Raw genomic sequence first — 15,672 nt, forward strand, 5'->3', positions numbered from 1 at the left:
GTCCACAAACATAGTTTTGGAAAAGAGGGCATGTACACATGGACAGCAATGCAGTGGTCTGTGAAATCACCTCTGGTGGTTTGTAAACCTAATCTTGAAAAAAACAGCTCCTAGAAATGCTCCGCTACAAAAGAAAAACACTAATACCACAAAACTAATAACCACAAATGCGACACGACTGACAAAATCTTGGCCTGTCAGTCATCTGAAGTTTATAGCAATCCTAATTTACAGAGTTAATGTGACAGTATCGTTGAAGATGGAGGCAAATCAAACTCGAGACCAGAACAATTTGTCATGTCAATGGTTTAAGACCACACACCTTACAGTCAGTGTAACACATTCACGTAGAAAAAGATGTAATTCCACAATAATTCTGGCATTTATCTGTTTTCACTTTTACAAGTATTTTAAATGGGGATTTAGATTAATTTGATGGCATGATTTTAAATTTATCCTGGTTGTTTACGAAGGGAAAAAAAAAAAAAAAAAACCCACAGATCCAGTATACACTACTGTACCTTGAAATTACCTTAAATTTATGATACAATAGCACAGAATTTTTCATTCATGGGAACTGGACCCAATGTAGGGTCATGCTAAGTAGATGTGGTTATGGGACATTTGTGGACTGACTTTAGTCATACTGTATAAAGCTGTTTTCATTATCAGATATTTTATTGGTTATTTTTTCAATTAATCAATGAATTCTCTAGTTATAAAATCACAGACATCTTCAAATATCTAATTTTTCTATGTAAAATTGTCACAAATATTCAATTCACGATAAAAAGCATGCATATTTTCAAGTTTAAGAAGCTATGTCTTAAGTGCAGTTTGCTTAATTCAGTGCAACTGTGATGCTTCCCGCAGAGGAAACTGACGCTTGTGCACTTGGAATATCAAATTAATCATCTACAATATATACCCAATATATTGGTCATAATTCTAATGTTAATCCTGATCCTAATATAGTTTTTTGGCAAATTTTAAATTGCAGATAAGATGATAAATGTTTTTATAAATATACAGTATGAGATCTAAGATCCAAATGGATCTTAATTTTTAAAAATACAATACAAAACATACCCTAGCCATGTGCTTGGATGACAGTTCTCGTACTACTGGGGTCATAACAGGGTCAAAAGTTAAAAAATAAATAAATAATAATAATAAAACCAAACAAACAAATGAATTTGTATTTCATTTGATTAATGACTTCAATAGCTGTGATTTTACAAAATTAAATCAAATCCCATTTATTAAACATGTTACAGATTTAACTTTTTGTACTAAGGTAGGTGTCCCATTATGAATCATGGTTTTTAGAATGATGCTGGTCAAATGTGTTTGCAACAATATCCTTGAACAATTTGGCTCTCTTTATGCTGGTCATTCTTTTGACATGACTGAATCCTCCACTATCAACGGCCGTGACAGAGTGGTGTTTCAAAAAACAAACCACTTCCAGGTGGACAAACAAACATACTGACAGCCCTCCGCCCTCCATCCTGTCGTGCAGTGCAGTGGGAGTCGTCTTTGCTGTTGCACAGTGTGTGTGTGTGTGTGTGTGTGTGTGTGTGTGTGTGTGTGTGTGTGTGTGTGTGTGTGTGTGTGTGCGTGTGCGTGTGCGTGCATCCATGGGGCGTCTGTGAGATGCAGGCGACTGTTTAAACAAGCAACTACCCAGCAGCACAATATAACCAAACAGCTGACAACAAAGGCTGCTTAACCAGACCCCTGTACTGTGTTTAATCATCTCAATAGGAGGCTGATTGACTGACTCACCTTTATACATTCACCCACAGACACACACAAATACAGAGGAAGTAGAAATAAAGGCTCATATGAATACACACCCACAGTGTTACCTGTCCAAACCACAAAAACACACACTGCAGGCACATGACTGTATTTCACTGTATGCATACATACACATTATAATATGTATTATATTTATTATGTTGTGAAAGTGTTTATTTACAGGTACATTTTCACCTTCCCCGCTAGAGTGGATTATGCTGTATTTTAGTTTTTGAGGTGAATTTATCTTTACTGTCCAGCGTCAGATGCTATGTGTGTGAGTGTTCCATAAACAAGATCTCTATCTTTAACTTTCTGGCATCTGGGGCAGTGGGCAGGTGATTTTTTTTAATTTTTTGCTTTTACACACTTTGTAGTCCAGAAATGACACACATTAACCTGTGTGCACTCATGTAAACATATAAATAACTGATTCAAGCATCTCATACTATCAGGAATATGTTTTCAATGACATATTTGTCATTTAAAAACACAATGAAATTCCCTCCATGCGTTCCTAATATATCGCATTCAAAAGAATGAGATGGACAATAGGTCACAGTGCGCTTAACCTTTGACCTATGACTACCAAAATCTAATGTGTTCATCCTTGAGTCAAGGTGAATGTTTGTGCTAAATTTGAAGAAATTCCCTGAAGTTGTTCCTGAAATATTGTGTTCACAAGAAAGGGACAACTTTTAAAATGCAAAAAAATAAAAATAAATAAATAAATAAAAACGGAATGACAGAATACTAAGAAAACAATGTTACCATGCATTCGCAAGCACAGGCTGGTATTTTGAAAGTGATGTTAGGGTCTTTAATTATTTAGTGCTTACGTAACGTAACGTATTCAGACCCCTTCACTTTTTTCACATTTTGTTGTTATGTTGCAGACATATGCTAACATTTTTAAAATTTATTTATTCCCACATCAATCTACACTCAATACCCCATAACAACAAAGCGAAAACAGAATTTTAGAATTTTTTGCAAATTCATTAAAAACGAACAACTGAAATATCACATTGACATAATTATTCAGACCCTTTACTCAGTACTTAGTTGAAGCAACTTTGGCAGTGATTACAGCCTCAAGTCTTCTTGGGTATGACATGACAAGCTTTGCACACCTGGTTTTGGGGATTCTCTGTCATTCTTCTCTGCAGATCCTCTCAAGATCTGTCAGGTTGGATGTGGACTGTCGGTTAACAGCTATTTTCAGGTCTTTCCAAAGATGTTTGACTGGGTTTAAGTCAGGCTCTGGCTGGGCTACTGGAAGGAGAACCTTCAGCCCAGTCTGAGGTCCTGAGCGCTCTGGACCAGGTTTTCATTAAGGATATCTCTGTTCTTTGCTCCGTTCAGCTTTTCTCAACCCTGACCAGTCTCCCTGTCCCCACCACTGAAAAAACACCCCCACAGCATGATGATGCCCCACCATTGGGATGGTGTATGGCAGGTGATGAGCAGTGCCTGGTTTCCTCCAGACATGATGCTTACAATTGAGGCCACAAAGTTCTATCTTGGTTTCATCAGACCAGAAAATCTTGTTCCTCAAAGCCTGAGAGTCCTTTAGGTGCTTTTTTACAAACTCCAAGTAGGCTTTCATGCGTCAACTGAGGAGAGGTTTTTGTATCTGGTCATTCTGCTATAAGCCCATATTAGTGGAGTTGCCCTTCCTTCTGGAAGTTTCTCCCATCTCCACACAGGATCTCTGGAGCTCAGACAGAGTGACCATCAGGTTCTTTGTCACCTCTCCTACCATGGCCCTTCTCCCCCGATTGCTCAGTTTGGCCAGGGGGCCAGCTCTAGGAAGAGTCCTGGTTGTTCCAAACTTCTTCCATGTAAGAACTGTGAAGACCACTGTGCTCTCGGGAACCTTTAATGCAGCAGATTTTTTTTTTGCAGCCTTCCACAGATCTGTGTCTCAAAACAATCCTGTCTTTGAGCTCTGCAGGCAGTTACTGTGACCTCATGGCCTGGTTTTTGCTCTGATATGCGTTGTGACTTTCTATAGACCATTGTGTGCTTTTCCAAGTCACGTCCAATCAATTGACTTAACCAGAGGAGGACCCCAATCAAGGTATAGAAACATCTCAGAAATGATCTTGAGAAATGGAGGGCACCTGAGCTAAATTTTACATGTCATAGCAAAGGGTCTGAATAATTATGTCAATGTGATATTTCACTTTTTCCTTTTTCAATAAATTTACAAAAATTTCTAAAATTCAGTTTTCGCTTTGTCATCATGGAGTATTGAGTGTAGATTGATTAGGGAAAAATTACTTTAAATGATTTTAGCATAAGGCTGCACCGTAACAAAGTGTGAAAAATGTGAAGGGGTCTGAAAACTTTCTGAATGCACTGTATACACCAATCAGCCACAACATTAAAACCAGTTACCAGCAACGGATTTTAATGTTGTGGCCGATCGGTGGGTGCAAAGACATTGTTGCTGTTAAATGAAACTGTAGACAACATGAATGAATGTTGTATTAAACTGTATACAAGATTGAATATATATTGTGCTGTATTGTATTAAATTAAACAATAAATAAGAGTATTTGGTTTAGGATTTTTAAAGCTGTGTTTAATGTCTATGATAATTAAAACAGCATTTTATGTACCCCTTCAAGTTGTGTTGTGGATCACTGGCACCAAATTAAAAATGTCAAAAAGTGGACAGCTACAAAAAGCATCACTATATTACTATTTGTAGCATCTCATTAGCATAAAATTTGGGAACTTTAACCCTGATCTACCATACATACCATGATTTACCATACATTAACAGTTTTAGCCTGAACCTTGAACCTATCATTCTAACCTTAACCCATTATATATCCATTAAACTTCTGTTTCAACATTGCTCCTCTCAGACATTCAAACTATTATTTGACAGCCCCCTCTTCTGGTAAAAATGGAACAATGTAACAAAGTTGAACAAGGTGTAAGGTATAAAACATTTGATGTAATTTATTCAATATGTATGCGTACACTAATCTGAATGTACCAGTGCTTCTTTAAAAAAAATGAATCCGCCATCATCACATTGTATAACTCTTTCTTCCAAATAGTTCCAAGAGCTATGAAACAAGAGGAACTAACCTAAGAACTAAAATCAGAGATGTTATAAGGGAGGAAACAAACCACTTAAAAGAATCCTGAATAGAAAGGTCTGTAACACCAAAGATGGCGTTTGTTTGACACATATCCTGCCCTTCCCCCCAAAAAGCCAATTTGCTGTATAACAGTCAAACCGGGAAACATATCAAGTCAATCTTGTTGTTGCACTGATGCAAGCACACAGTTGAAGTTCACTACAGTTTCAATTGATTTAAACATTAGACATAAACTCTATGTTTACAGTCAATACAAAATCACATGCAGGTAAGTGTAATTATTGTTTTCTCGGCTTACTGTAGGCTATCCATAATGTGAATTAGCATGGCATTTGTTCAAGTTCTCTGGTAAGATGAGCTGACGGCATCATTGCACGTAACGGCACTCTGGATTGAGCTGTAAAGGAGGTTGGTGTCGAGAAACCTTGCGCATGCATTTAAAACCTTATTTTGGGGCAAAGTCACCAAACTTTTTAAGCGGTTTTTAAACAGATTTAACTGGTGATTCTATACATGCAGTTTTTATGTCTCGGTAACCCTGGTCTTGTTAGCTCGAAATAACTGCCAGGGGGCATTGCCAAAATGGCTGCCGAGTGGCGAGACTTGCCTATAAGGACTTTGCTAAAATGTTTTTTTTTTTGCACATTCCTATTTGCATTTCTGCTACCTCTGAAAAACCGTGAGGATTGAGCAGGAGGATTTGAGATGCAATTTTCCCACACGAGGAAACAACACAGAGCCATCCTGTACTTCTTTATATTTACATTTGAGCCATTCTCATGTTTGAATAGTTCTAGTGAATGAATGAAAAGGAGACTAAAAAAAACTTCATAACACCTGTCTCCAAAGTACAATCTGTTAAGTGTTTTTTGTTTACTTATTTCTGCTTTAGTACACAGCCACATGAAAGAAAACCAATAAGAAAGCCAACTACATAGCTGTCAAAGTTTGATGTTTGATGGGAATAAACACTACAAAAAACGTTCATCCCTCGACCTAATATAGACACTAGAGTCATCCAATTTGTTAGTGAAGCTTTACACAGTTGTAGCAGGTGCAAGGTCTGTATTTGATCAATCGGCAACTTTCAGCAGTGCAAACTTTGCCCTGATGCTTCCTGAACCTTTGGACCGTACTAACCGCGGAGCAAGGACTTTTTTGGCACTTGGAATTTATTGTACAGGAACTCAAGTTAGACCCTTGTTCCTCCAGTCAAACATAGGTTATATTCCTGAATTCCTCAAAAGTTTCTTCATGCCTGGCAAAGTTCCTGTGGTGGAAATGCCCTATATACAATATTCTACAGGAAACAGCTTTGTGTGCCCTCAGTCTCACCTCCTCTATCATGGTGTCCATAGCATCAGACAGTTCATCTTTAGTAACATCACTTGCCACCATGTTCCTCAGTCTTAGGCAGTATTCTCTCAGCTGTGGCACACAGTGAGACAAAAACAATAGTCAGTGAAACCTCACCGAATACATGACTTACTTGTATTTGAACTGGATTGAATTAGCTTGAACAGCAAGAAAAGTGAAAAGGCACCTTATGATTGAGGATGTCATTCATTCTGCGTGAAGCTTCTGAGCTGTGTGACTCTGGAAAGCATTTCTTTGGAATGACGCCATACTTTTCTGTAGACAGGACAGTATAAAACAATATTTTTTAATTCAGTCAGGTAACTGTAATATTCCAGTGTTTTCTTCTGTTAGAAGATTTACATGTTAAGAGAAAGTATACTTGATTTTCCTAATAACCAAGTACCTTTGTAACTGCACAATTATACGGGTTAGTCAATCATTCAACATGATTTTCGTGTGTGATTATGTATCATAGTGAGAGCTAACCAATGAGATTGACCAGCATGTCCCACTGTCCTCCGTCATTGGTTGGATTGGAGAGCAGGAATTGTACGAGGCGTCCGTCCACTGGCTCCTTCCTCTGTGCTGTCTCCACACAGGCTTGGAGGAAGTAGTAGCAACGCTCAACCTATAGAAAACAGAACAAACATGACAAGAGATGTGGTGGGTAAATATAGGGGGAAAAAAGCTGAGAAGGGCTACCATCTAATAATATATCAACTTACTTTATTGTATATAATGCAGACATGTAGACTTAAGACTGGGACTTGAGTTAGACAAAAATCCAGACTTGAGACTTGACTACTGTAACACTTCAGCCTCTATTGTCCCATTTGGCCAAATGAATTAAAAGGACTTGGAATTTGCAGCTTTGTGAACCCCCACCCCCAAATAAACACAGCTTGAAAGGAAATGTTCAAATTTCAAGTCACTTTAATAATTAGCATTTAGAGGTCTGAAAGACAAATCTACACCCTTGATGTAATGTAGTAGGCGAGTGGCTGAGAGAGGGGACAGGATATTCTTAGTTTGGCATTTACTACTTTCTTATTTAGAACTGATATTACATTTAGTGTTAGTCCCCACGTCTGGCACTTGTTACAACAAAAATGCATAATCACGTTGCAACCACCGCCTGTCGAAACACATAGGAGAAAAAGACATGAGGCCAGAAAGCGATACAGTTATCGAGTTGTCACTGTGATGTCAGCCCGGGAAGAGCACTGAGCACAACACACAAAGAAGAGTTTTAGTGGGACAATGACTGTATAGTAGTAGAGTGCTGCATAATAACACTGTACCAGTGCCAATACGTGCATCCATTTATCAGTATGTTATAATACTCATCACTAAAAATGGAAAAAAAGCAAATAAAGGAAATTTAAGATATGTGAGGAAACACCCAAACATATTACCAACTACCTTCCACATGACAACAAAACACAAGAATTCAACCAAAAAAAAAAAAGCAAGTTCAGAAAAAAAATTCATCTAGAGTAGAGGAATATACGGTACATCTCTAAGCCCACAAGGAGAAAAAACAGACCTTTTATGCCTTACCTTGTCCCAGAAAAAGAGATAGGACTGACTGAACTCAAACTCCTCTATGTTAAACTTCTTCATGAAGGGAAGTCGCATGACGTTGAGGCATGAGAAGATCCAACATCTCCCTAAGTGGTAAAAAGAAGTCAAAGACAGATTTTGAGAAACATGCAGTTTAGCGAGGACTAAATACGTCTGTCCCGGCACCTGCAGTGCTGCTTGTGTTCACATGCACAAGGGCATCTCTATATATTCAATAGCACTCCGAAACCTGAAAGGCTAGAGTCACTTGTTCATTAGATCCCTTCACTGAACAACAGGGTTGTACCTGACTAAGAACTCTTAGAGCTGATCTGATGGTTTTAATAAACATTTTGTAATCATTGCGACTAGGCTAATAAATGCATGTGGATGTCCTCCAAAGCTTGCTGCAGGTTTTTAGATTGATGCAGGAGCGGGATGGACCTATCTGACAAAAGTTTCATGTCTATGTAGGTTTATTCCATATTGTGCTGAAATAAGTGGAAACCAATGGCTGTCCATGAGGGAGGATTAATGCATTTATCAGTTTCAGAGCTACAGTCCACTTTTAGAGTCACCATGGGTTGTCTTCAAGATGCACAAAGTGCATCCATCTCTAGACTTTTTGAGACATTTAGTCTATTTTTGAGACAAGACCAACCTTTATAGCCTACACTGTATACGCCAACACATGATTAGTGGTTCCAGCTGCACCACTTACCGTGGTTGTGAGGCACTGGAGTCCACATAGCAAAACCAGTTTTCAGCCAGAAAACAGGGAACTATGGACAAAAGTGCAGGGGGAATTTTTTTTTTTTTTTTTTAAATTGGCCATCTGATAATTTTAGTGAGATAATCCTCTTGGCAACTGATTTAAATCCTTCAATATACTACTTCTTTTTCATGGTAACTCCATCCAAATAAAAGTGCAAATTTTAACTGTTATACAAAACGGATGGCAAAAGATGTGCAAACCGGGAGTTATGTATACTTGGTATATGCTTTAAAAAGCTGCAGCAACCAAATTTCACAAAAAAATGTTTCATGTGAGAGGTCTGTCAGAGTGCACCTGAATTTACAGGACACGTAAATGCATAAATCATACATATATTCCATGAAATGGATATTTTGTTTTTTCACCATTTTAAGTAATAAAACAGGCGGATATTTACAGATATTGCTGGTCATTCACACTCACTGTCTGGAAATCACTTTTGCAACAAACACTACCACAAAACAACTGTGCAACATTATATCAGAACTTAGAGTTTGCATATCCATCATTTGTGATGCATTACTGCAGTCAGGAAATATTTAAGACAAAAATATTATTTGAGTTAAATGTGCAGCTTATGTTCCATTTGTTATCATGAAGACCTGCTGGAAACCAGGTGTGTGAAAATGTCTAAATGTCTAAAACATACAAAACATATTTCTTCTTCCTGGAAGGTATGCTACATCATGAATGTTGCTGTACTACATTATGTCCTCACCTGAGTTTTTCTGGTTAGTTATGGGTTTGCCCTCTGTGGGGATAGAGTGTTGGAAGATGTGCACAGTATCCTGGACAGTCTGCCGGTGCAGACAAACTTCCAACGGGTCGATGCACGTTGACACATTCTGGGCCAACAGGTAGCGTGGCTCGGCCCGCAGCCGCTTAAGGAAGGTGGCTACTTTTTCCTGACTCAGACCTGGAGGAGGTAGATGGGAGAGGTAGAGAGGGAAGGATGCAATGAAGAATAAAAGACAGGAATAGCAGACTTAATGGTGAAAGGAAGAAGGCAGGAGAGCAAGCACCAATAAGGCAAGGCAAATGTATTTATATAGCACAATTCATATACATTGGCAACTCAAAGTGCTTTACAAATGAACAAATAGAAGGACAAAAATCATTACAAAAATAAAAATAAGAGATTAAAATAAAATTAGTAAATTCCCTAACAGAAGGTAGAGTACATTCGATCAGTTAACAAACAGCATCTGAGAACAATTGGATTTTAAGTCTAGACTTGAAACTGGCTACGGTTGGAGCACTTTTGATAGCATCAGGAAGATGGTTTCAGAGCTGAGCAGCATAGCAGCTAAAAGCTGCTTCACCGTGTTTAGTTCTCAAAGTAGGTATTACTAACTTACTCATTTTAGCATGTGTGTAATGCTGAAACATTTCTGAGAGGTATTTTGATACTGCCCCATGTAGTGATTTATAAACAAGCAGTAGTGCCTTAAAGTCAATTCTGTGACACACTATAGACCAGTGTAAGGACTTAAGTATCGGAGTTATGTGGTCAGTTTTTTTGGTTCTCTTAAGAATTGTAGCAGCTGCGCTTTGTACAAGCTAAAGCTGTTTGATAGTCTTTATAAGAAGGCCTGTGAAAAGACCATTACAGTAGTCAACCCTGCTGGATATAAAAGCATGAATACGTTTTTATGAATCATGTTTTGACATAAGGCCTCAGTCTGACTAGATTTTTGAGATAGTAAAAGGTGATTTAGATTGCAATCGATTAAGACATCAAGGTTAATAACAATGTCCTTCACTTTAAGTCCTTTTGTATTGAGATGAGTGTCAATTCTAAGTCTCTCCTCATTTTTCAGAAATAAGATTATTTCAGTTTTGTCCTTGTTCAGCTGAAGAAAATTTTATAACATGCAGCCATTTATCTTGTCAATGCACTGACAAAGAGAGCCTAGGGGACCAGAGTCTTTCGGTGAGAGGACTAAGTAAATTTCATCTATCATCTCCATAGTTATGATAAGAAATGTTATTGTTTTTGATGATTTGTCCAAGCAGGGGCATGTAAAAGGCAGAATAATAGAGACACTGGGGGGAAAAAAGCTCCTGTCTTGTAAGTATGCTCCGAGCCGCTTGAATAATGTACCTGAAAATATAACACAATGTTCAAGTCTGTGTAGTAATATGTTATAATCTACAGTGTCAAAGGTCGCACTTAGGTTCAATAATACTAGGACTGATGTTTTGCCTGTATCGCTATTAATGCGCACATCATTTACTACTTTAATGAGAGTGTTTCAGTGCTGTGATTAGAACGGAAGCCTGTATGAAACTAATGAATAATACCCATTTGACGTTAAGAAAGTGGATAGTTCATGAAAAACTACTTTTTCAATGGTTTTGCCAACAAATGGTAGATTAGATATGGGCCTGTAGTTGTTCAGTATGGAAGCATCTAGACTATTCTTTTTCAGGAGGGGCTTTAGAACAGCTGTTTTCAGGGACTTACGGAATGTGCCAGACAGCGGCGACACACTTACAATTTAGAGCACGTCTGCTGCTATGAGATGAAAGACGGATTTGAAGAAGTTGGTAGCCAAAGTATCTAATCAGTAAATGGAGGAGTTGAGTTAGTAATTCAAAATGTTTATCTGTTAGTGATTGAGAAGAGATGTTTTGTCGTAGTTTATCAATTTTAACTTTGAAAAAAGCAACACTCGTTGCACTTATTAACAGATATAAGTTCAGGTGCCAACTGTGAAGGTGGGTTAGTTAAAATCTCAACAGATAGTGTACGTGTATTGTTTATACCTATATTGATGATGTTAGAGAAAATAAGACTGTCTTGTTATGCATACAGTCCTGGTTGAAATTATTTGAACCCCTAAATTTTAAGGTCAGAATTTATAAATATCTTTATAAATATCTTCAGATAAATGCATTTTAACTAATTTTGTATAATCAAAATATTTTCTTCTTGCATCTTCTTGCGCCTGTCTGCTGGTACTCTCTGCCACTTCAGATTGCTCCAGGTCAGCCTGAAGATCTTTAGATGCCTCACGTGATGTTTTTTTCTGCAATTTGCATTTTAGCAGACTTTTCATTGAGATTTTTCTAGAAGCGTCTTAATAGTTTTATGATTGTGAAACTTTGTGATAACCTTACAAACAGGGATTTCAAGATCTTTGGCGATTGCCTTGTAGCTTTTGGAATTGTTATGTTTTTTGATAATAGCATTTCTGATGCTCTCAGACAGCTATCTCGTTTTTGCCATTGTGAAAGAAAAACTGGAACTAATTTAAATTCATCAAAACAGTACCAATAATTGTGTCAAACGTACCTTTTATGTCTGTATTTTTTATTTCACTATATGAAAGAATTTATTTGCGGTTGTTGTTATTAAAGATTCTGATTATACAAAATTGGTACATTTGAATTTATTTCTGAATTTATTCTATATTCTGTACCTAAAAATTCAGGGTTGCCAATAATTTCAACCAAGACTCTATTTCAGTATCATATGTGTGAAGCATCTCCTTATGCATTTCATAGTGATTATGGAGTTTATATTTGTACCATTTTCTTTTCAGTTTTCCTACACTCTCTTTTCAGGAGTTTAACGGGTTGGACTTTACCATTTGTTTCCATGGTACTTTCAGTTTGTTTTTGACCATCTAACTTTTACTGGAGCAATGGCGTCCATAAAATTTACCTTTTTTGAATAAAAATTATTCAACAAATCATATACAGAGTCTGACAGTTCACTTGAGGCTTTTGAAAGTTCTTACTCAAAGAAAGCACCTGTACATACTGTGTTAAACTGAAACTATCAAGTAATGCATCTAGTTCCTTAGCTAGCACTCAGATTATCTACATGCAAGTTGAAATCCCCTGATATGATAAGACAATCAAAATACGTACAAATTAAAGACAACAGGTCACTTAGCTCACCAAGAAAAATTTTAGCCGAGTGTTTTGGAGGGCAGTAAATGGTTACTAACAAAATATGAGGAGAACTTTATCTGAAAATGCAAAAATATTGGTTCTCCTTCAAACTAGGACAGGTATAGCTGAGTATGTGTTAACTTGTAATAGGAAGAATTTCACAGCTAGACAGTCAGACAGATGTCTACAAGCTGGAGGAGGAATTTCCCCATTGTCCCAATTCCCATGACTCATCTGTGCACTTTGGGCATACACACTTCCCAGTTAAGATCTTATTTATGAGCAGTAATGCACTAAGATGTTACAATCATGCCTGGAAAACACAAGATCAATTATCATAAGCTAACAGAACATCCTTGTTGAATACTGAAGCTGTCTGGCGCATTCTTTTTTCCACTTTCCGTACAGAGATAATAATGGAGAATAGTCTATTAAAGATTCTGAACACAATTATGATTGGAGTTCCAATAAAGCCTGAAGGACAGACTTGGAAAAGGGAGGGACAGTGGCAGCAAACAAGGATGAAATCAAGAATGCTTTCAAGTAGTACTACAAGTTGCCCTAGGGAGCTCAGGGCTGGCATCACTCCTCTGGCTCCATCTGTGAGAGGAACACACTGGAAAGCTTGTCTAGTCCCGCTGGACCGGGGAAGGAGGGGCGCACACACACTTTGACAGAATCAAACTGGCACTGGTGTGTGGTTTGTAATTCCATCAAATAATAGTGTAAAGCAATTAAACATTGAGAGGGACATTGCCCAGTCATGCATGCTGCCTAAAGTTCGACCCCTCTCTCTCAGCTGCATTCTGTTATTTTCCATTGACACAAAGCTGAAATGCACTGACCGCCACAGATTAGAGCAGTGTCAAACTTCATTAACAGTCATGCCCTTATTATTAGGAAAAAAAGCAGAAGCAAGTCTTAGACAGAGAATATTTTGAGAGCAGGCCTGCATGGGGTTTCGCATGATTTTTTTTTTTTTTTTCTTTTTGAAAGGGGACATATGAATGTTTACTCTGTATCAAAGTATCAGCCGATATCAAACTAACAGCGGTCTACGCAAATGCAAGATAAGAAAGGTGTGGTGTGTGTTGAAGCACAGACTCTAGAACAGCTGAGCTTAACTAAGGGGTCAGTTTGTTAAGTTAGTTAGTTAGTTAGTTAGTTGGCCTGACATATTTCAACATGTGAGGGCATGAATGGTGAGGACAGACATCACATTGGTTTTCATTGAAGAGAGGCCAAGCACAGGCGTCCAGGGTGACTTTCAAATTTATACTTTACTGGTTATACACCCGGCTTTATTTTAGATAAGCACTTTATTATGCCCATCACTGCTTCATGTGCAAAGGGCCGAACGACTATTGGCATGAAGCCTAATAACAGCGGAGGCTCAGTAGAGATTCACAGTAGCTGACAAAAATCACATTTCAGTATTATGACAGCATCGAGGTCATTATTTTAATTCAAACTTTAATAATATGGGGGAAATACATGTTCTACAGAAGAGGACAATTCGTTAACACGGGTCTCAGAAATAATCATCTGACAACAGCCCAAACGTTTGCCTGCCACGTAAGAAGTGTTATGAAACCAGAGGTTCATAAAACTCCGGTTTCAATCTGTCACTTCAGTTCCTAGTACAGTGACAGATTGAAACCTGAGAAAAAAAATCCCACTCACCCGTCTTGGCTGGCTAAAGGTTAACTTGGACAGAAAAAAAAACGAATTAAAGGAGTGGTATAACATAGGCGAAACTTTCCTCTTTTATAAAAGGAAACTGCGCTTCCTAACGAAAACCCCACTTAAATGAATCGCTAAGACTTTAGAGAGTTTGACAGCTTCTGGCACTTCTGACACTTATTCTTGACTAGCTAGCCGCACATGCTACCATTTCCTGGTCCTGCAGCGGACAATAGCTTCTGCCAAACGAGTTAAATTGTGTTAGCTGCCTGCGTCTACAGTTTGGATGTCGGTCCCTTACTGACAATCTGTCGGGAATGAAATGTCAACGTACCTGAGAAAACAGCGGCAAAGTCGCGCTAGCAAACTGACAAGCTAATGCAGTGCATGCTAACTTAGCCTGTTAGCTCCATCAGCTGTCATCCTCTAGCTGTCAAATACACACTGCACTCAGGCTGCCGGCGACACAAACCAACGTGACCGACACAGGAAAAAGTGGCACCCGACCTACCAGATTCCATGTTCCCGAGGAGCTTGAGGAGCGTTGCCTGTTTTCCTGAAAAGCCACCGGCTCTTTGTTTATCTCTCACAGCGACAGTCAGCGTGATCACAGGGTGCGCTCGTTTATGGACACGCAGTTGGTCTTTGACGTGGCGGCAGGGCGGAGTTTGTTATCTATTTATATTCCTACCCCCCAAAACCCATCGAAGATAAGTCACAGCAGGAAATGTGTGCCCTGAGTGAGACAAGTGACAAAGAGATGCACCTTAACAAAACCTGGATTTGTTTAATTAACACCGCGATTGAATCATTGTTTTGAGACTTCAGTCACGTCAGTTGACACTTCCAACATAAAATTCCACACAAAATGTAAACTGTCATCTGTAACAAAGTTCCACAGCTGAAAAGCAGGGAGGAAAAAAAAAAATTCTTCCTATAGCCAACCTCAAACAAATCATGGATATCATTTTTTTTTTATTCTAGGAACATTTCCTGAAAGGTTGCAAAGTAAATTTTTGGTTTTAAAAGATTTTAGGAAAGAGCTTAAATTTTCTTTTAGTTCATTAACCCTACTTTGCTCAAAAACCCAAATTTTAAGCCTATACAATAGATTTTTTTTTTTACTATTTCTAAAAAAAAAAGACTTTGCAAGACATATTTATATATATATTTATATATTCATTGATTTTAAATTATTTTCTTCATTTTTTTCATGTTTGTTTTTCTAACAGCATCTGGCACTTACAGTTCTTATACATGGCTAGACGTGTGATAATACACTTTATGTTACTGAAGAAAATAAATATTAGTGGTCCTATCCTTGGAAGGCAACCAACCAAGGTGAATATTTTGTGCGCTGTGGGTAAAATTGACTCAAGTAAAGTTTTTGCTTTTGAATATATAGCCCACATTGATTCCCCTCAAGCAAAGAGAGAGACTGATTTTATTTTTCTCTGTTGATCC

At 38.0% G+C, this 15,672-nt stretch overlaps 1 protein-coding gene across 1 annotated transcript in view; it reads right to left on the minus strand.

Annotated features, from left to right (window-relative positions):
- blmh (bleomycin hydrolase) overlaps window positions 1–14,863 on the minus strand; it is a 30,995-nt gene extending 16,132 nt beyond the window's left edge. The window contains exons 1-6 of the mRNA XM_040131408.1: window positions 14,720–14,863; window positions 9,341–9,538; window positions 7,845–7,954; window positions 6,771–6,912; window positions 6,469–6,557; window positions 6,261–6,353 (exon numbers count right to left, since the gene is read on the minus strand). Coding sequence (XP_039987342.1) covers window positions 6,261–6,353; window positions 6,469–6,557; window positions 6,771–6,912; window positions 7,845–7,954; window positions 9,341–9,538; window positions 14,720–14,729 — 642 coding nt within the window. The 5' untranslated portion in view covers window positions 14,730–14,863. The remainder of the gene's footprint in view (window positions 1–6,260; window positions 6,354–6,468; window positions 6,558–6,770; window positions 6,913–7,844; window positions 7,955–9,340; window positions 9,539–14,719) is intronic.
- Between the last annotated feature and the right edge of the window lie 809 nt (window positions 14,864–15,672).

The sequence above is a fragment of the Xiphias gladius genome, chromosome 7 (genome assembly GCF_016859285.1).
Source record: "Xiphias gladius isolate SHS-SW01 ecotype Sanya breed wild chromosome 7, ASM1685928v1, whole genome shotgun sequence".
Classification (NCBI taxonomy): domain Eukaryota; kingdom Metazoa; phylum Chordata; class Actinopteri; order Istiophoriformes; family Xiphiidae; genus Xiphias; species Xiphias gladius.